This window comes from Peromyscus californicus, unplaced genomic scaffold (genome assembly GCF_007827085.1).
Source record: "Peromyscus californicus insignis strain IS unplaced genomic scaffold, ASM782708v3 Scaffold_20__1_contigs__length_68692818, whole genome shotgun sequence".
In the NCBI taxonomy this organism is placed as follows: Eukaryota; Metazoa; Chordata; class Mammalia; order Rodentia; family Cricetidae; genus Peromyscus; species Peromyscus californicus.
The window spans coordinates 65739928-65762427 of record NW_026294503.1 but is presented as its reverse complement, the minus strand read 5'-3'; the positions used below and the strand labels follow the sequence as shown (position 1 = coordinate 65762427).

The 22500-nt window shown below is 46.2% G+C and overlaps 1 protein-coding gene across 10 annotated transcripts in view; it reads right to left on the bottom strand.

The window, feature by feature from the left end:
* Scn8a (sodium voltage-gated channel alpha subunit 8) overlaps positions 1 to 22500 on the bottom strand; it is a 175757-nt gene that overhangs the window by 79381 nt on the left and 73876 nt on the right. For 7 of the 10 annotated variants that reach the window (XM_052749004.1, XM_052749000.1, XM_052749007.1 and 4 more), the window contains exons 3-8: positions 16458 to 16575; positions 14761 to 14851; positions 14156 to 14284; positions 11964 to 12055; positions 2954 to 3175; positions 1459 to 1522 (exon numbers count right to left, since the gene is read on the bottom strand). In XM_052749004.1, coding sequence (XP_052604964.1) covers positions 1459 to 1522; positions 2954 to 3175; positions 11964 to 12055; positions 14156 to 14284; positions 14761 to 14851; positions 16458 to 16575 — 716 coding nt within the window. Of the gene's footprint in view, positions 1 to 1458; positions 1523 to 2953; positions 3176 to 11963; positions 12056 to 12210; positions 12303 to 14155; positions 14285 to 14760; positions 14852 to 16457; positions 16576 to 22500 lie in introns of all 10 variants that reach the window. The other 3 variants (XM_052749001.1, XM_052749006.1, XM_052749009.1) reach the window with 1 other exon arrangement.

Sequence of the window (22500 nt, the reverse complement as noted above, 5' to 3'; positions counted from 1 at the left end):
TGTGCAATGGGATGGGGACCCGGCTCAGTGAAGGAGTACTTACCGAGTAACTCCAAGTCCCTCAGTTTTATTCCTGGCAAAACACACACACACACACACACACACACACACACACACACACACACACACACACACACACTACACACACAGAATGAGACAGAAAGAAGTTTAGGAACTTTCAAAATTATCCTACCAAGTCTATTATCAAGAGATAACAGATTACACAAACCCATCTATTCCATGCCCTTGAAGATAGAAATAGCCACCTTTATAGCCAGGAGAACAAAACTGGAAGAAATATAAGGAGAGGGAGAGAGAAAGGAGGGGAGGGAGAGAAAGGAAGAGGAGGAGGAGGAGGAGGAGGAGGAGAAGGAGGAGGAGGAGGAGGAGGAGGAAAAGGAAAGGGAAGAAAAGAACAGCTAGTCAGCGTCTGGGAAGGCCTAGAATCCGAGCAACCTGGCGGCCTTCGAGGATGCAGACGCTAGATCTGTGCACACCGAGCTGCTGGAAGTTCAGTGGGTGGAGCCCATGGACGTGACTTTAGAGACAGGTCAGATGGCTGCATGTGTGCCAAGCATAAGAACCACTGCCTTACAATAGCACAGATCCATATCAATGTATAATTTCAATCAAATTATTAATTGACTAATTATTAATTCAAATCAGCTACTACTGTCAATGACAAATACTTAAGTTAAGCTCAAGTCTTCTTGGTTGTCTGTTTTAGCACAGCAAATGGGGATTAATGATATAAATACAAATAAATGATATCGATTATATGATTTCTTCTGCTTTTGGACTCATCTGATGTCTTTTAATGTAATTTGTAGTATCGACTTCAATACAGAACTCAACACGACTTCTGGTTGTCCAGGTCACATTAAAACAGCAGGTCAGTAAACAGGGGACCAATGCAGAGTCAGCCATGGCCACCCTACATGTGTTTACAGAGGAGTTGGGTGGGTAGTATTTAACAGGCCCTAACAGTAACCCTGTGAGGAAGAGAGCACAGCTTAGTAGATCTCTGTCACGGAGGAGGAAACAGAGGCTTGACTAGGTCGGATGGCTCGGCAACATTCTTAGATCTAGTGTGCTCTGGGTTGTCCTTGGATGTTGAACTCTCACCAAGACAGTGTCCTTGTTGCATATTGTAATAACTGTGTGACTAGAGGAGGAGAGGGTCCACAAGACGCAGGCAAGCTATCTGGTGCTACAGAGTTTCCCTTATCTTCCCACATCTTTGACTGTAGTTTGAGATTACTGGTGCATTCACCTTCTAATGAAATGTCAACTCTGAATGGTCAAATATGAAACAGAAAGAAAATCTGAGTCAGCCGATAGGTCAGACCCATGTGTAGGACCCAGTATGAGAGCATAAAGAAAGTGAAGCTATTGCTCATTTAGACTCAACTCATACTAGGCACATTAATGAAGAATAACACCAGGCGAGCTACTTACCCAGCATCGGAACTGTTCCCACAGAGCAAGGGCTCTAGCATGCCAGGAACCGTGTAAAAGTTTGCTAGAAAAGTTGAAAGAGGCAGGAAATGAATAGGCAGATTTCAGTGAATGAGAGAATAAGGTTACACGGTCCCTAGCCTGCCAGCAGGAGCAGCTATTGATTTTAGCTCATATAAATCTTTCCCAGCAGCAGAAAGCTGATGAGAATCCCTCCCCTTAATGATCTCCTGTATATATCTACAGCAGAGCTACCCTGAAAGCCCTCGAGGGGACACTGCATTCGCAGGCACTTGACTCCCTGGTACTTCAGCTCTGTATGCCGAGTTCTGCAACTTGGATTACAGGGTCTGAGTCAGTGGTTCTCAACCTTCCTGATGCTGCAACCCACTCATACAGCTCCTCACGCTGTGGTGACCCCCAACCACAGAATTATTTTGTTGCTACTTCATAACTGTAATTTTGCTACTGCTATGAATCCTAATGTAAATATCTGATAAGCAGGATATGGTCCCAGGCGGGACAGAAACTTCCATCCAAAGATGTGTGACCCCCCCAGTGGGTCTCAACCCACAGGTTGAGAACCACCGATCTAAAGTAAGTTTCTGGGATCTTCATCCCTTTATATAACTTCACCCTTTTATCCTTGTAATATTTTTACCAAGATGTTCTAAAATTCCGCACTAGACATAAGTTGCCATGTCCTACTTTAAATCAGAAGGCTCTGCCCCCGAGATCTCCTTTGCAATACTTTCTTGAGGCTACTTAATTGATTTTATTTCTCTCGTGTGACTAGTGGTGATACTGCTTTTTTTGTTGTTGTTAATAGAACTATTATTACACCAAATTCTCTTTAATGTAAGACCCCACAGTGATTTGATTCCTCAAATGAAGTTATTCAAACTCCTTAACTGTAGTAAGATCAAATCGTATCTCAGAGATCACCTGACTCCCTAGACAAGACCTACGGCAAAGCTCTTGCTGGCATTAAGGAGCTTTGGTTCATAAGCATAGTCTAGACTGAACGCGTGACTGTTCCAGGTAACCCAGCAACAAAAAGCAGCTTACTGAGAGTCTAGACATGACTTTGAAAACACAAGTTTACTTAAACTGTGAAGACAGTTTAAGCGTGCACTTGGTAGTCAGGTGTAGTGGTGAACACCAGCACTTGGGAGGCAGAGGCAGGCAGATCTTTGTGAGTTCAAGGCCAGCCTGGTCTACATAGTGAGCTCCAGGATAGCCAGGGCTACATAGTGAGGCCCTGACTCAAAATAATAATAATAATAATAATAATAATAATAATAATAATAATAATAATAATAATAAAGGACTTGAGAGCGTCTGCATAGTCCCGCCTTGGACAAAGGGAATGGCTTCTCAGGCCGGGAGGCAGTGCTGAGCCTTTCTGGGCCGGGCCACTTTGTGTAGCTCAGCAGTGGCTCCAGACAAGTAACCGTGGGTCAAGCTTCCCTCCTGCAGCGCAGAGGACACTTACTCTTATTGTTGATATACTCTTCCCAGTCAAAGCCTCTGGTGCCGTTTTCAAGGTAACTCTCGTTGAAGTTTATGGGCCACACCACACACTTGTTTCGAAGGTTCCCCATGAACAGCTGCAGGCCAATCAGGGCGAAAACGCTCAAGCAGAACACGGTCAAGATCATCACATCGGACAGCTTCTTCACAGACTGAATGAGGGCACCCACGATTGTCTTCAGGCCTGAAGAGACAGAGCCCCCCCAAACCAGAGTCAACTCAAGTCCTCCCTACTTCCCCGAGCCCTCCCCCAACTTAGTCCTACCTCCAACTCTCCCACAGCACCCCCCTTGAAATACGGCCACTGCATCTTGACACACAGAATGAGTAGGTAGAATTATCAGTTTCCAGAAGGATCCATTTCTAAGTCAACAATCCTTTTCAAAAGAAATGAAAGAAGCTGCTTCTATTAGCATGTGGCTCCTTCCTCCCTGGACACACTTCCCTCTCCCCAGGGCCTTCCCACAGGCTGGTCCCTCCTCCCAGATGCTCAATTCCTGCCCTTCCCACCTAACTCCTCCTTCCCCTTCTGGTCTCAGTGAGAGCACGGCCCCAAGAAGCCCTCCCTGCCTCCCAGGCTCGCCTCCCTCTCCTACCACTGCTATTGCTTTAGCAGAGCCTTTTCGTCTCCCTGTACCATCTGCCAGGGTTCTAACTCATTTTCTGTCTGTCTCATCCACAGTTGTAACATAGTGTCTAACTCACAATAAATATTTGTTGAGTAAACAAAGGAAAAAGGTCCAGGGACTAAGGAGGTTTCCAAGTTGGAAACGGAACCACTGAACAGTTTATAAGTCAGTGAGAAGCAAGAAGGTACAATATCTTTTCCGAAGATCTCTGGAAACGCCAATGTATTGAAAAGATTAAGTGTTATCAATACAGTATTTACAGTTTGCCTTTCCATTAAAAAGTACAAGTCCTGCTTGCTGCAGTAATCTTTCTTGTGTACTACATTAAAAACAAAACGCTTGTAACTCATTTTAATGTAAGGTTTTATTTTATTTTACTTTTGTGGTTGGTGCTGGGAATTGAATTTAACGTTTTGTGTATACCTGGCACATGCCTCCCAAGGAGTTACAGTAAACCAGTCCGAATTTGAGGTTTAAATGTGAGACGATGGGTTCAAATTTAAACTTGACGACAGCCACTCCCACATTGCATAGGGAGGTATCAGTGATGGCAGACACATAAAAATGTAAGTTTACGGTGCTTGAGCCAAAAGAGTCTATGTGTGGCAATCCTCAGCATGTCCCACAGCAGGCAATCATAGGACATGGCCCACAGAACACGGACACTCCTGCAGTGTACAAGATGAGCAAGAGGAGACTCTGAGCCTCGACACACAGGCCTCAGGGATCAGCTTTTGATGGCAAGAAAACAAGGCTGGCATTCCAGAGACAGCTGATGTGAGCGTTGCTGGCCCTGGTTGGGTGGATCATCACTAATCCTAACCAAGGTGCGCCACTCACCCGTATCATCTGAGCGCTACAACCAACCCTCTGGGCTCTCAGCATTTTACCTTTAAAATGATAATTAGAATGAGGCTGTGTTGATGTCAGAGCATCTGACTAGCACAGGGAAGGCCCTGGTTTCCATCCTCAACACCACCAGAAATAAATGAGTAAATAAAGAGACAGTCGCAGCTGACTACCAGACCGCTGTGAGGACTGAGCATGTTTCATACTTAACAGAACAGCTGGTGCACGGTGAATGAGGTTAATTATTATTGTCTGAGCCTCAATTTATTCATCTATAAAGATTTGCAATACCAATTTCATTGAATTGTCATGACATTTAAGTAAAATAACAAGTATAAAAAATATCTAATGCAGGACATGATACAGATCATGTATCACATATCATCATTTTTATATCTAGTGCCCCCTCAAAGGACTTGGCTGGGATAATGTCCCTGCTCAGGGCTAACCCCAAGTAATGATGCTCTAATGGGTGGGTACTTGGACTTGCTTTTTGGACCCCTGTATTTTGTAAGTGACTATCTAAAATGCTTAGAATTAAGCCCAACAGAATTTTCTTCCTGAGTCCAACAGTAGCAATGGACATTGTGTCTAGTCTAGAATCTGGCACAAAACAGGCGGTTTAATAAATTTTTACTGAAAGAGTGAATAATAGAGAATTTTTTTTCTTACAGATAAAAAGAAAGGCATCTAAGGGGGAAAGCGTACAGAGGCCTGGGCCTTCTTACAGCACAGCCTTCCCTCGAGGCTACAGACCCAAGGGGAAGAGAGCTTGCCTGGGTTCCAGAGACACAGCTTTCTACTCAGACTCTATCCCATAGGGCTGTGCAGAAGAGGAGTCGGCAAGGCACCGAGCAGGTCAGTCACTATTATAACCTGCCATGGCTATGATAGGTCACAACCTTGAGGTCACTCCTCAGAGCCTCAGTTCTCTCCCATGGGATTGCATGGCAGTGGGCAGTGAAGAAGAGAAACTGATGAATCTTCTCTCCGTCTTTAAAGACAGGGTGGAGATTCAAGAAATGAGATGTCTCCGACCTTTTATGCCCAAGGCCTGTGATTTGCACAGCTAGGTACACCAAGTAGAAGACAGTTATCAAGAAGTGTCCCAGAGTTATGCAACTGAGTTCCGTACCACTTCTAAAAATGGAAATTCCTCGTTATATTTGGACTGGCTGGGGTAGGCCTACACTGGGCCAATAATCCAAGTTCAGGCATCTAAGCTACTGAAGAGTGATTCTGAGAGAACAACGTGGTGGATACCTGAAGAACGGTTGCCATGTTTCTTCACCTAGACTTTTTAATAAAGAACTTGTACAGCTACTTCTTTTAAAGGCACCACACAAGTGTCTGTCTGGACACTGGATGATCATCGAATGCCCCTGGCATTGCTATTTTAAATGAACCAAAAAGGGTGCTGTTACTTACGACATCAAAAAGAACTTAAAACTACAAAACATACAAAACAAAAGGGCTTGTTATAAATAAAGTGAATCAATCAATAAATCATATAATTTCACCATGACTCTGACCTGATTTTCCAGGGTGGGAAATCTTTGGGTGTTCCAAGTCTGTACAACAAGAAATTCTAGGCCACAAGCTCTAACTGTCCCTGTCCCTGGGGATGTGCTGTGAGCAGCTTTGTTTGTCCAAGTTGACTCTCTCTTGGTACTTATGGATGACATGGTGGACCTCTCACCTAAATCCAGACCTTTCCTATAAGGATCTGGAGCAGGACAAGGGACAGTCATCTGACCACGTGGCGGAAATATTAGCACATAACACCAAGAGCGAGGCAGCAGCCACACTGTGTCACTTTAAGATGTACTTGACAGAGGAAAGGAATTTGTATTTGAAGAAAGAAAAGAGACAGACATGTGGAGAGAGAGGGGTGGAGACAAAGAACTCTGGAGTCTCTAGGGTCTCCTGGATCTGCATTCTGCTGGCCCCAGGGGTGCACAATTGGAGCCCGAGGCTTTCCAGTAGAGCTCCTGCCCTAGGCCTGGCACTTACTTCCTAGAGGTGGGCCTGCCACCGTAGGTGGCTTACTGTCCCTTCTCCATCAGCCAGATGTCTCAGCTGAAGAAATCTGGAAATGTAAGTCCACACAGCCAAAAACCCCTCCCTGAAGCGTTCTGATGTCCGAGGCTTAGATCATCATGCTGGTGATTTTGGTTTGCTTAAAAAGTGGAAAGTGGAAACTTAGCTGGAAATGACATTTCAGCTGCTTGTACTTCACAGAGGCTCAGAGAACTCCATCTTAATTGAGCAAGAGGAACCAGTACGCCACATTAACAGCAACCATCTACAAAGCCACCACTCTCTGAGATCTCATCCAGACCCCAACGAGAAGGGGCCCAGGGGAGAGAAATGTGGTGTGGCCTGAGGCGTGCAGAAGGATGACACAGACCACAGAGCAGCACCTGGAGCAGCCGCCAAACGGTACACAGATCTCAGGCCTTCTTTCCACGGGGCTGGTAACAGAACCACCACATTTACAGAGACATCAGTGTGACTTGTAGGGATGTGCCATCAATGCATCTCCTACATCCCAGCTCTAAGGCTGCCTGAAGTGCCTGCTCTCGGCAAATCTATCCAACTACCACCAGCACTGGTCAGGAGAGACAAGGGACTCCTGGTGATGTGGAATGACACTGTTCTGCCTCGCTTCTTCTATCGGCTCACACCACCACACGCCAGAACAAGCAAGACACTGGCTGAAAACCATTATCCACAGCAGAGCAGAACGCGCCTTCCAATGACTCCTACACAGCAGAGTGTGTGACAGAAGCCACGTGGGGGCAGATTGGACAGGGAGAACTCCCGAGGGAGATGAACATTAGCACGCGTCGGTGCGTGCCTGAACACAAGTTCACACATTCACTACAGACCTTGAAAAGGCAGCGGGCCCCAGGAATGAAGGCCAGCTACCTGAGCGGGGGCTGGGTATTTTAGGAATGTGGAGAGGCAGGGGAGCTGGTGCTGCAGGCTTCTACTTCACTCTGCGTCCAAAGGCACCTTTGATCTTCCTGTCACCTTACATAATACGCCTGGATCTCTTGAACAAACGAACAAAGCCAGCTAATGTGCTGTGTCCAGAGAAATCAGCCATGCGTGTTGGGATCAAGTCTGTGGCTGTGATGGTCCAAATAAAGTTAATTCATATTCCCCTGTTTGTCGCACAGGGTGAGAAATGTAAGTGGTCTGAAGCAATGTGAGCTAATTTCCCACAAGATTAATATTGGATTCGCTCTCAGCAGCAGTCAGAAGCAGTTCTCAGCCTGAGGCAGGGAGAGTTTTGCCAGGCTGGCTGGTCCCAAGGGTGAAGCAGGTCTTGTTCACTTTCCTCCTGCAAACGCCAGCTCTCTTAGTCCTTTTCCACTTAGGACCACACTACATTTTGGTGATTTTTTTCCCCTTAATATGCAATATAGAAGAAAGAGAAGCACAAAAGCAGCAAGATTTGAAACTGCAATATTTAAAAAGAAACAACCAGCTGAGTGTGGCAGCGCACGCCTTTAATCCCAGCACTCGGGAGGCAGAGGCAGGTGGACCTCTGAATTCAAGGCCAGCCTGGTCTACGGAGTGAGTTCCAGGACAGCCAGAGCGACATGGAGAAACCCTGCCAAACAAACAAAAAGCAAAACAACAACAACAACAAAACAAAACCAAAAACCCAACATAATAAATAGAAAGAAAGAAGCCATCAGTGAGTATTATAGTCTTAAAGTGTCTTTTCTAACCTGTCACTAAGCAGGAGAACAGCCATACTTACAATGTATACATGTAAGGAAAACGCTCTGTGAGAGCTAGGCAGCCAGGAAAAGAAAGCCAGCCCCGTTTTCTGTTTCCTGCCTGATCTTACCGGGTAGGAATAAGCAGGAACGAAAGTAGAAATTGAAAGTCCAAGAGAAAAGTAATGAAGAGTCAGTCAATTCCAGAGAGAACAGGATGGTATCAGATCAGCACTGGGGAGCGGCAGCTGCAGGGAGTCCTTCACAGGACGGAAGTGACAGGGAGCCCCCAGATGCCGCTCTCCCAGGGAAGCAGGAGAACTCCTGAGATGTGAGTTCTGGACTGAGGCATCTGTCCTACAGCCTGTGTCGGGGCAGGAGGAAGGGGACACCTCCGATGGAGTCTTTTAGATGTTCGCCTTCTGCTCCCAATGAATCAAACGTGAAAACAGAGCTCTGAGACATGAGTTTCCTGGCAGAATGGATCAACGTCAAGTTGAACTCAACACCTCTGACCCAGAGACAAGGGTTCTTTCAGCACAGAGTGTATGTGCACTGTTTCTCCAAAGATGATAACTTTGAAACAAAAAGAAGCCACAAGTGGCCTGTATCGGAGTCTTGACCCATCAAATATGAAGGCTCAGGGCTGGGCAGTGGTGGCACGCACCTTTAATCCTAGCACTCGGGAGACAGAGTCAGGCGAATCTCTGAGAGTTCGAGGCCAGCCTGGGCTATGGAGTGAATTGCAGGACAGCCAGGGGTACACAGAGAAACCCTGTCTCGAAAAACAAACAAACAAACAAACAAACAAACAAAAAAGGCTCAGAATGTGAGTTTGATCTTTTGTAAGTGTCATGAAGCTGCTATGGCCTTCCTTCCTTCCTTCCTTCCTTCCTTCCTTCCTTCCTTCCTTCCTTCCTTCCTTCCTTCCTTCCTTCTCTTTCTTTCTTTCTTTCTTTCTTTCTTTCTTTCTTTCTTTCTTTCTTTCTTTCTTTCTTTCTTTCTTTCTTTCTCTCCTTTCTTTTCTTTTTAGACGGGGGTTTCTCTGTGTAACAGCCCTAGATGGCCTTGAACTCAGAGATCAGCCTTTCTCAAAGGTGTCACCATCATCACCCAGGAACATTTCTTACCCAAAAGGCTAGCGTGAACGAAAACTCCTTACCATGTAGTCCAGAGTCCTGGCTGACCTGACATATTTAAAATGGCTACCAAAACACAAAAGGAGCAGTGGCCCACTGTGAAAGCTACAGACACCATGCCATTCCCATGCTTACTCTCCAAGACAGCTGACCTTGACTGTCAACTTGTCAAGATTTTGAACCACCTAGGGGACAACCATCTAACCACGTCTGTGAGGGTGTCCAGGCAGGTTTTACTGAGGTGGCTATGGACCTGGGGTGACCATGGCCTCCTGCAGACTGTACTCCTCTACACTGTGAGACAAAATCATCCTGTCTTCCTTAAGCTGCTTTCATCAGATATTTTGTCCCAGTGACAGAAAAGTCAACAACACATCCATGCTTCCTTTCTGTAGTTTGGGCAGCTTCGGGAAAAGTCTGAGCTCTAAACTGAGACAGGAGAAGGTGGAGAGCAAAATCCTTCTCAAGTTGTGTGCACGGTTGTAGCTCTGACTGAGGACTACTGTGTCCCTGCTCAACAAGCTGGAATAAAAGTAACTTTGACTTTTAAGAAAGAGATAGACCCTGATGCAATCACGCACACAGTGACCCACCTTGGGAGGAAACATGGACAACCTGCAGGTAGGAACGGGACAACAGCCTCCAAGGAATGACAGACAAGCTCAGAACTCTACACAGGCCCACTACCCACCTCTCTGACTCACACTAAACAGGAAGACTGGAGAGCAAAGGGCTGGAACTCAAAGTCACACGAGTTAGAACTTCTCACCGACAGTCATCTATGGCTAGCTTTACTACCCTTACAGCTAAGTGTCCATGCCGTTAGCTTCCCAAAGCCAGCTCAACTGGGCATGCTTACGGAAACAGGAGTCTGAGAATCCACTTCAGACTGCTAAGACAACGTCTACATCTTGACACAAACCTTTCGCTGTTTGTTTTTATGATAAGTGCTTCCAGTACAATCTTTTATGCAGCACTTCTGTGGACCACGCACCGTGTTACAGACACGACATATTCAGACACACACACACACACACACACACACACATACACACACACACGACTAGGGAGTATAAGTAACCTGGTAAGAACTGCTTTGCAGAAATTCCCTCCTCCAAAGCAGCAGAGACAAAAACAGCCGTGACGAGCCAGGCTGGAGATAGACAGCATCTGCTGCCCCAGTTAGTGAAGAGAACACAGCTTTCCACTGAACTCTGGAGAGAAGTTTTGAGATCACAGGAACATAAAGAGACAGATGCCTTGCAGTGTGCCGGGGGAGACACGGGATTGTGTTTAAAGGGGCCAGGTGAGGAAAGAGACCACAGGGAAAATGAAAGTAAAGATCTGGCATCCCAGCTGCCGCAGAACCAGGCCTGCCTAAGGGCTCAGTACTAGACTCCTGGTAAACCACACCCCAACCTACCCTCTTCACAACTCTGTCTTTGTGTTCCCCGCCTAGGTCACTGACACGATGTTACACAGAGGGCCGGAGAACTACTTCTGAAATCAGCCCCAGGGGATGGACCACAGATCCGAATATGGTGCTCCGCACCAGCTTCCATGTCTCCCGGTGGAAAGCCTGAACTCAGGGAGTGTCCCTTAGTGCCTCCGACCACAACTGAAGTCCTCCCCCGCCGGGTTACTGCCTGTCTTAGCCTTAAACACGTCTTTCCTTCTAGATGTCAAGTCTGGTTCTTAGAAAGGTTATTGTCCAGCTGCCATGATTTAAACTATGGAATCTTAACCTGAGTGCACGGATGGGTAGCGGGATGTGGGGGGTGTCTGTGAAATTTCATCTGAGTCTCAAAGGGACCAAAAACCTTCACGAAGTTTAGAACCACTGGGCTAGCTCAAGCAGGAGAAAGAAAAGGCAAACATTCTCCAGAGATTTTCCTTCAACTAATTTTCAAGCTGCTCTCTCGTTTCCTTTTGTCCCTCAAGTGTCGCAGCTTTTGCTGATATTGTACCTTTGACTTTACGACGGCCCCTGTATGTGCTTTTGCTGTGGCTTACAGTTGAGAGTGATCTCTGAGTCTACTCACAGTAGATGTCTGCTGGGTCTCACTCTACTGAAGATGACAGTTGTAGAATATGACAGACAGTGACTCACTAACTCCAAGACTTTTATATCTTAACTAGTCTGAAGTGACTAGTTAACTGGTTAGGCCGCTTCTTGATTAAATGGTTACATTAGTATGGTACCAGTAAAAGTACAAGTCTTTGAATAACATGCGATTGGCAAACCATGCTACAGGAACTCTGGAATCACAAGCAATGGGATGGGAATGGATGTGAAAGTCGCTGTAATTCCACGAGGCCATGATCCAGATGATTCAGATACAAAGACACAGCTTTCCTCAGACACTGTGTGGTACAGCGGGTTTGGAAGCGGGTGCTGTTTTCAAAAGCATGGATGGAATGAGGGCTGCATGCCTGGCAAGCATGCTCAGAGAAGCCTGCCTGAGGACCAAAGGGTCATTCCAGAGAACAGTTCTTCGGGAAAGCATGCAGAGTGCAAGGCCATATCAAATGTGCCGATACCAGTTTCAAATGTGGCAGACGAAATGAATGGAGGAAAATAGGAGTGTGGCAAAACCAGTCTGGTGCACGCATTTGCTCACCTGGAATTACAGAGATAGTTTTCAAAGCTCGGAGAACCCTGAATGTTCTCAGCGCTGAGACATTGCCCAGGTCCACAAACTCTGTCACATATCTGTAGTAAGGGAGGTCACACACAGACACAAATGACAAACACAGACACAACACGAATACCAAAGGAAAAGAGACAAAACCACAACAAAACAAAAAGTACAATACGTCACATCAGGGCCCTAACCCACACCTAACACCAACCCCGGGCCATCTTACCTGGGATTACCGAAATAGTTTTCAAAGCCCTCAGTACCCTGAAAGTTCGCAGAGCTGAAACATTGCCTAGGTTTATAAACTCGGTTATATACCTGCAGAATCAAACCAAAGTTAACTTGTAACGGGACCACTGGGGGAGGGTTTGAGAACAGGGCAAGTGAGGGTCTTATGTATAAGTTATAGTTTTATTTTCTTTCCCTGAAAAAGCAAAATTTCAAAATATAAACGTTTAAGGAACACATCTTTTTTGTTTGTTTGTTTGTTTGTTTTCGAGACAGGGTTTCTCTGTGTATTTTTGGTGCCTGTCCTGGATCTTGCTCCATAGACCAGGCTGGTCTCGAACTCACAGAGATCTGCCTGCCGCTGCCTCCCAAGTGCTGGGATTAAAGGCGTGCGCCACCACTGCCCGGCAAGGAACACATCTTTAAAAAAAAAAATGGGCAAGAAGAATTGAGAAGTATATTCTAAAGAATTGACAGATTAGAACTCTCTGAGGTCACAGATTTCAGTGACTTTACTATCAGCCCATTTACCTTTTTTTTTTTTTCCAGCAAGGGGAAAGGCCATGGGGGATCAAAACCTTATGTTCCCAGTTTTGTGAACAAAACAGTCTGTTTCACAAGAAACAGACAACTTTTTGTAGCAGGAGCCTCACAAAAACAAATCCCCTGTTGACAACGGACAAAGTGCCTGCATGGCCGGGTGTGGGACTTCTCCAGGAGCTTATGTCTATGTTTTGCAGCCATGTCTACAGATGAAGTTTTATCCTGTGACAGATAAAAGCAGGGCTCAGAAAAAAATCCAGCTCATGAGATCAGGGCAGCAGTTATGTGCCCATTTTATCACCAGCTCTGGGTCGAGCTAGGAAACAGGTTTGAAATGCACACCAATGTATATTTTATAATGCTAGAGAGTAGAGATTGTCTCCATAGAACGAAAGTCAGGTCCGTTTCCAGCTATTCCGTGCACACCACTCACTCACAGTTCACAGTGGAACTCCTGATACTCAGCCTCCCCACCACGCAAATGTTTTTTTCCTTTCACACATCTTTATATCCCACTCCAAGTCTCCCCTGAAACGACAATGCACTCTCTTGACACAAAAATAAAAAAAATTAGAGCCTGTCTAACTCTTCTGTCCTCAGTTAAGTTTCTCAAACAGAAACTTTTCATAGCTGAAACAAAACCAACTACCAGCTGCAGCTAGCATACCTGTGGAGAGCCACCAAGTCTCTAGTGGGAGTTGGGAGCTTTGGTTAGTAACTTTTCTGCATGTGCCAATCTAGATACGTTGGCTCACATTTGAGTCAAAAACCTCAAATGCGTTTTCAGCCAAAAGTTTACACCCGAAATATTGTATGCCTTCAAAGAGGCCCTCTAGTGATGGGTGTGAGGACCTTGGTCAGTGCCATAAAGGGGCATAAACTGTGAGGGCAGAGCCACGAGGAGCCACTGCCGACTGGCCTCCCAGCTGTAAAGCATCCCTTCACCTTCTCCCACACAAACGTGTGTCTGAAAACTAAGAAGGGCTTGCAAGCAAGAACCATAGTCAAAACCCCATGGTCAGACACGGTTACCCAAGAACTCCCCATTCTGCAGCCAGGCATGTTATACCAGCTTGGAATCCCAGCACTCAGAGAAGAGGCAGGAAGACCAGGAGCTGGAGACAGCCTCGGCTGTATGGTGAATTCAGGGATGACTTGTGCTACATGAGACTGTATCTCAAAAGAGAAAAATAAAAAAGAATTCTCCATTCTATGAGCCCACAAACTCACATTTACTTGCACTACCATGCAAGCTCATTCAAGACAGACACACACACACACACGCACACATGCACACGCACACATGCACACACACATACACACACATGCACACACACACACTCACACACACACTCACATACAGTCACATCCATAGAATAGTAAAATGAACAGGAACTTACGCCATCATGATAACACTGAAGTCTAACCAGTTCCATGGGTCTCGTAAGAAGGTGAAACCGTCTATGCAGAAACCTCTTGCAATGATTTTCACTAGTGATTCAAATGTATAAATCCCTGTGAATGTGTACCTGTCAAAGATACGGACAGCTGAGGTTATTCCTGGCAGAAACATCAATGAACCTCTTTGAGGTAACACCTGCCCAGGGCGTCGCTTCGCCACACAGACACAACAGAAAGGGCCCACGGCAGTGCCGGGGAAAAGAGAACCCTGGCTGAAGCTGACTGACAAGCCCACAGCACCTGACTGGTGCTCCACCCAGAACAGGATCACTCTGGAACAGGCAAGGAGACCCCAGAGCGATGTTGGCCTTGGAGGACACAGGATGGCCAAGCCCCTGCTAGAGAGGAAGGGCAGTCCCTCCCAGAGCTGACTGGCTTCCTAGAGTTCATTTCTAAGTCTATTTCCCGAATTCTACGTTATCTTCAGTGCCCCCGCCCCCACCCCCAATACCCTGCAGTAACGATTTCTTTTTCTCCATGGATAAATTGTGGAATAACACAACAAAAATCTTTTAACCAAACAAGCAAATAAAAAACCACTTACTCCACATTCTTGGACCATTCGGGAGGGTTACTAAAGGTCATGAATACACAGTTGGTCAGGATTGTGCACATGATGATCATGCTGAATACTGTAGGCAGGAGTTAAGGGGCCATACAAAACCCGGCCTGACCTTTCCTTTTTCTTTTTTAAACGAGAAAACAAACCCCTGTAGGGCTATCACCGACTGCCCCACCCCTTTCGGATAAACCTGCCACTCTCCATGTCAGCTATGGAGCAATACTCCAAATACTTAAAACTCTGTGAACAGGACCCAGAAGTGACCAAAGACCCCAAGGCCATCAGAGAAAGTCAATGTACACTTTCCCCCGCAAGATGCATGTATTGCTAATTATCCTGAATAATTAGTTACTTGAAAATCTACATGTAATTGATGGTTCACTTTCCTCTGGGGTATCCCAAGGGGCTGACTATCTTACGGGCAACAGTCCAGTCAACTGTACATTGATGCATCCTACCTGAAAACCAGTGTGGCGTGTTAGATACAGACTTCTGAGGCACCTGCACCCCAACAGTTCTGAGACTTGGGTAATAGTGAGAGTCAGTTTGATCATAGTGAAGGTGCCCTTGCCATCCAGGACCTTTCTTAGCCCTGTCTGTTCTTGTCTACTGAAAGGAATTAAATAGTTTAACAGCCAGCAGGAGTTACTCCAACCGCATCAGGCCAGAGTTCATTCACTGTGAACTCACTCTCTCTTACTAATGCTATTTCTATCTTTATCTTATTAGTGGAGTTTAAAAGACAATGCTTCTTCTAGCTGGACTTTCTTTCTTCTCTACAACTGGAGTACCCTTGGGGGTGGGGAGAATATCACATCCTTTAGGGACAGGAGAGAAAGACACATTCCAGCTCTGATCCTGAAAGGGACAAAGTCTACTGTAAATTACCTACTTCTTGTAAACCTCACAGCTTCACAGCTGTGGTACCATCTATTCCAGAACCAAGGTCCACACGGCAGACGCTCCCTGACCTGACCCACTCAGCTGCTCCTGCGCTTTCCTCGGCCTCCCTGGAGGATACAACACTCTTTGGTGCATGTGACGAAGCGCCGTGAAATGAAGTGCCAATCATGCACGTTTAGTCACTGGGCCAAGATGCTGAACCCATCAGATCATCTGTCACCTGTCCTGTGTTCTAGAGCAATAGGATGGAAAGGGTGGCACTTTCCCACTTAAGGGGAAGGCAAATCCCAGAAAAGGTACCTATTTATCCACAACCTGTATCCAAACCTCTGTGCCAACAAGTTGATTTCATCTGAGAAACACCAGGTACTTTGTAAGCTCCTTGCTCAAGAAAAAAATAAATTCTAAAGCATTCATTCAGCTATTTGTAATTCAAGATGTGGTTTTCAAAAAAAAAATCCTTGTATCCAATATTAATACATTAACAAGCTGAATTAATCATGGAATGAAATTACTAAAAAGCCAAGACTTCAGTAAAAGGGTAAAATCTTAATTAGCCCCTCATAATGACATTAACAAAATTCTAGACTCCAGTAATATCTTTTAAAAAGGAGTCTGCAGAGCTGAGCTTGGGATGTGGCAGGACTCGGTTCCTAAGCCTGGCTGGGGTGGGCAGTGGCCAGCCGCACTACTGGTGAGCAGTACACAAACAGTCGTCACACTCTCCAATTTGGGCGAGATCTGCAGCACTCACTCCCAGTGCAGAAAAGGATATGAATGTATCAAAATTTTAATAGCTATTCTTCTTATCAGGTTAAAAGGACTTAAAATGTACAAGGCAGGCGTGGCACTAAATCTGAAGAGAGTTTTCCCTCTGTTTAATACTACAAAGGTCTGTGGAGAAAGAAAAAGAGAAATCATTAAAATTTGAGTATCAGTCACCACACAAAACATTTTTCTAGGTAAGAAATAAACTCACTTAAAGGTACCTAGAACTTTGCTCTTGTTTGGTTTTTCAGGCAAAATAGCGTCTGTTCCCTCCCCTCCATGGCATTAGCCAGCCCTCAGGCTGTATTACAAATCTCGGCCATGTCTGCACACTCTATGCCAAGTCCAGACAGTATATTAGAGTTCATTCACTTAGGACTCATTTTCTCAAGCACCAACTATGTGTCAGTCAATGTTGTAGGTGTTTAAAAGGCAGTCCTTGTCTGAGGAGTTTGTGTTCCCACCAGGAAGACAAATCAGCATGGAACACTATGCTCCGCTGACCCTGACACACAGAAGACAGGAATGTTAGGGTAGGGGAGGAATCGATATGGAGGAGAACACTGTGAAGGAAGTGGTCAGAGTCATCCTGTCAGGGAGAAGGAGCTGGGCAACGCTGAAGGAAGTAAGGGTGAGCACTTCATTCAGTGTTTACCCACCAGTCCTCTCTGTCCGGCTTCTAAGAGCTGCCAACAGCAGCCTTGCCCAAACCACCCACTTGTGTTTCCTAGCGTCAATCTTCCTATCAAGCCAAACTACCCCATGTCCTTGGAACAGGCTGTAGCAACCTGTAACTTGGGTCTTTGCTCACCCTGTGCCAAGCATTGTGCTGAACCGGGGGTGAGGGGCACACAAAATTAAACAGAACTAAACTTTATCAGAGAATATATGTGAACTTACAATCATGATGGTGGGGTAAGTATGAAGTTCAACACAAAAATATGAGAGACAGCAGGACAGAGGACCCCACCCACCCTAGACTGTCTGTGGGTAATAAAAAAGGAAAATGAGCCAGGATGTGTTCATAAAGGAAGACAGGAACTGAAAGAAACTGATAAAGAAGGTAAGGATGGGCAGAAAGGGAGCAGCGTGGCAGGTAGAGTTGGATATAACTGTACTGTCTTCAGGGTGTTGACAAGTAATTCTGTGTCCACAGAAGACAGAAGAGGGCAGAGCGGTCGGCAGCGCTGGAGACAGATGCAGGGCCTACCAAACCAGGAGTCGCTGTGGAGGTTAGGCCAGCACAAATACAGACAGCAAGGAGCCAAATTTAAGTCACTTTTAAGTAGTTTTTAAAAATTGTTTTTATTTAGAATGATATATGCCTAGAATTTAAAAACATAAGATTAAGTTCCATTCTATTACCTAATGGTAATCTTTGCTGCCGATTTTTAAAATACCCTTCCAGAATTTTTCTTCATGAGCATTAGCATACAGATCTATCCTTAAACAGTCTTTCCCTAAGCGAGACTGCACTATAAATACTCTTCTGCACCAAGCATTAAAAAATGAACCCCACAAAGAAAAGCCCAGGGACCAGATGGCTTCACTAATGAATTCTACCAAATGTTTAAAGAATTAGCACAAACTCTTCCAAAAAATCAGAAGAGAGAGAATAATTCCCAACTCATTCTGTGAGGTTACTCTATACAGAATCGGGCAATGACGTCACAGGAAGAGAAAACTCTATAGACTCACAGGATTTAGTAATATGGACACAAAAGGCTTCACCAAAAATACTAGCAACCAAATCTAGCAGCCCATGAAGGCCTGAGTATCTGACCACATGAAATACAGCCCAGAAGTACAAAGACAGCTCACCTAAGAGACCCAAGTCTGGGACAGTCTGGTAACACAAGGGATGCACAGGGTGACCTCAATGGAGGCATCAATGCTCCAATATAATCTAACATCCTCTCACGACAAAGACACTGACAAGAATTTAACATGCACCATTTGGGACCCCCAGCCAGCTTCTCCCTGTCTCCCTCCCCTCCCCTTTCCTCTACTTCTCTCCTTAAAACTCAGTCTGAACCTCCTGGAGGCAGGGGCCAAGCTCATGCTTCCCTCTGCAGTTCCGATAGATACAGTGCTCAGTCCACACACTCCCAACAAACGGGGGCTGGCATGTGACTTCTTAAGTTCTCTCTTCTTCTTATCTTCTATTTTATATTCTCTTCATCTGCCAGAGTCACCACAGCCTCTCCCACTAGAAGAGCAGTTTTGGCATGCAGCTCTGCTCATTCAGAAGTGCCCACCTGCCCCACCCATGTCTGACACAACACTGCACTAACCCTCTTCCTACACCAGGATGTACAGGCTCTGTTGGGATCCCCAGAAAAAGCCCAATCCTAAAAGCAAGTGGAACCAGAAGATCTGGGGTTAGCTTAAAACAGGTCAAGGGCAGAGATCTGGTTCTTCCATTTCTTGGCCTCCCAAAGAAATAAGTGGGCCACACCATTCCCTCTTCCTGAAGTCCTTGTACCCCTCTGTGTTTCTATAGCAACGCTCTCTGTGAAACACCAGACCTTTCAAACAGGCTCCTCGTTCAGCCTCAAAACATCCCCATAAAGTATGGGTAAAGCAGGAGTTCTCCGCCTGTATGCAGCTTACAAAAGCTCAGGAGAGGGACACCACCCATCAAGGTCACGTGGCAAGGAGCAGCATATTATGCCAGGCTCAGGGCCTCTTCACAGCTTCTGCTGTGCCGGACTGGGTGGTAATTCCATGACTACAAGGCAGAATGAGGTTGACATGGGGGACGGATTCGCTGGTAAATGAGAAAATTGAGCTCCTGGGTATACCAATAAAGTAGCTAAGAATAGTGTGTGTGTGGGGACCCACTGGTCCATGCGCCAGGACCTAAAGCTCACCTTTTCTTTTCCTTTTCTGTTTTTTTTTTCTTACCTAAAGCCTTAACTAAATTGCCCGTCCACCTTAAGTGACAAGTAATAAGACTTTAAAAAGAAAAGAAAAAACCAAACCCTTACTCTCTTTACTCCCTATTGTCTGTCTCCTGGGTTGGTCACATGGGAGGTGTCTCCTATTGTACACAGAAAGTACTCAATAAATGCTGTCTGTGTGCGAATGAACAGTCTGTTAGCTGAGGTGAGAGAAGAGGAAAAAGAAGGCCTCCATCGAGAAGATGGAGTCCTTACATGTCAGCCGAAAAACTAGCCAGGGTTCTGGTGATGAACCAGAAAACTGAGGGTTACCCCCACCACGTAGGAAGTCTTCTCTCTACTTGGAAAATAAGAGTCACCTTGGGTACACCCAGCTCCTGAAACAGACGCACATCCTCTACACTTACAGTGGTGAGTGAGTTGCTCTATAATTTGCTTTATCATTAAAATAATTAGATTTACTGATAATTTGCACGTAGCGTTTCTTCAACACGCCTTCTGGATAAAGCAGGAGGGCATCTGGACCCACACAGCTAAAGCTCAGGAATCTCCCAGGGAACGCTGGTGTTGCAGACTCCTCTGCATGCACGGGTGGTAAGCACTGTGGGCTGCGGTCTCGCAACAGCTGACCGCCACTGAGGTGCGCGGAAGCCACCGGCAACATGTAAACAAACAGGAGAGGCCGTCTCCTGCAGAACTTGGTGGATACACAAACCCCATACAGTTTCCACACAGCCAACTATTTGGGAATAGATAAACCATACTTAGCCAGTGGGCCACACAAGCCAGATGGCAGCCCTGATCTGGCCGATGAGGACCAGACTGGCTGCACTGGAATTATCTGAGAACTTTTTTAAAACAGAGGTTGCTAACTGCCCCCTCCAGAGGTGGTTGAATGAGTCTTCCCAAGAGTCCAGAGAACCTGTCCCACCGGGGAGCAAGCAGGTCATGTCTCAGCTCATCTGGGGCCGTCTTCAGCTTCCCTCCCTAGCTGTGTGGTCAGATGAACCACTGCTTCCCCCTGGATTCACTTTCCACATTTAGAAAGTGGACAAGAAGCCTGTGGTTGGACGTGGCCAGTCCTTCCTAGTCTTGTTATCGATGATGCTTCGGTTTAGACATTTCACAAGACATCCACGATGAAGTGCAAAAAGCGGCAAGCCACACTTCCAAGGAGAAAACCCACTACACCTATTCCCCCACACTGCCTCTGGCAGAACTCTTGGGAGGTATTTCACCCTCTCACATTAGTCTCCCGAGACCAGGGATGAGTGGCGGGGGGCAGCCTCTGGGTGGCAGAGCCCGACACACCGGCCTGCCTGCACTGTGCTGCCTCCCTGCTCTTAAACTCTGCTCTTCAGAGTGCAGCGGGTATGGGAGATGTGCCGAATAGCACAGTGGTTTGGGTGGGAGACACTCCTTGCAGGCTGAAGGCTTGGTCCCCGGTGCCAGCGGTGATCAGAGGTGTGGCTTTTAGGACGAGACCGGATCGTGAGGGCTCTGACCCGGTGCCTGGATGAAGGGAGGTGGTGGGAACTGGGAAGCGGGGCAGAGCTGGAGTGCACAGATGAGAGGGGACGCCCTGGACAGGTCTAATTACTCCTGGCCCCATCTTGCTGCTCCTCGGTGCCGTGAGGTGAGCAGCTTCCCTCTCCTGCCCCTTCTTTCAGGACGCTGCTTCACCGTAGGCTTGAAAAATGGAGACAGCTGACCACGGGCTAGACCCACCGAAAGCGTCATCCTGACTCTTAAAGTTGATATTCTCAAGTATTTATCACAGTGATGGGATGATGAGGAACATAAACAGGTATGAGTCAAAATTCACTGACAAAAGTTACATAGTTGAACTTTTTTTTTATTTTTTGTTTTTTGAGATAGGGTCTCACTGTGCAGTCCTAGCTGTCCTGGAACTCACTCTGTAGCCCAGGCTGGCCTCAACTCAGAGATCCGCCTGCCTCTGCCTCGCAAGTGCTGGAATTAAAAGCGTGCGCCACTGCACCCAGCCCCATAGTTGAGCATGTAAAACATCTACGTGGCTCTTTAACCTCTATCATCACCGCCAAATGGTAAGATCCAGAAAAGACGACGCATCCCTAGTTCAACAGGGCTCCAGCACCAGACCCTTCATAACCCAGCGGGGAGGGAGCGGGCGCTCGAGCATCTTTATGAGAATACTTCTTAAGCAACAATCACTTGGTGCCCATAAAGTCCAAGGCTATTTTACCCAATCTGTCTTAAATTAGATCTTTGTGAAGTAAATGAGTTAAAAGGAAATTGAAATTGGACTGTGGTTTACTGCCCAAGGGGAAATATCCGTTTATAACAACAGCCGGTGAATGCATCTGAGCACAGAGCCCATTAGGAGCGGTGGAACAACTCTTAACAAATTATGGCACGGAGTATTAATAAATGTGTCGTGTTGGCATAAACGAGCCTTCTAAAAAGCACAGGCTTTTCATTTCTAATTAGCAATGTGGGGTTTGGAGCATGTGACTTAGGAGTGAGGCCGCTGTTAACTCAGGATGCAATGCCTTTTCTTTAGGGCCCACAACTAGGGAAAGAGTCATTGTGCACAACCAGGTTCGAGCACATTCATATATACACCAAACAAATGACCGCACAGAACACATACAATACAACGCACACAGCTTCACAGAACTGCGGAACGGCCCACTCATTAGCATGCTCTCAGCCCTACACTCCAAACTGTAACAGTTTCTAAATCATATAAAAAGTATAAATGAAAACAACAAAAGGCGACTAATTTTAAAAAGACGCCATGTGGACAAGTTGTAGAGAGCAACACAGAACAGAAAATGTCTTAAGGAGTTAGTCATTCGATGGCCCCTGGTCAACCACGTGACACACGGCTCAGGAGGGTGACTCCCCACTCAGTCATATTCTCTGCCTCCTGAGCAGGCTGTCATCTCCAGACACAGGTAACTAGCAAGCGCCTGATGCCTCTGGGCTCTACAGACCTACCTAGCCTACAAGAAGGTAGTTGGGAACAAAGATCCTTCCAGTCTCTCTGCCTCCAACTGCAGCCGGTACTGTCTCCAGACCCTGGACCTGAGGTCCTAACTGCCTTGATCTCTAGAACTGCCCGATCGTTCACTTTGGGCTGGCTTCTACAGCCACAGTCCTTCCT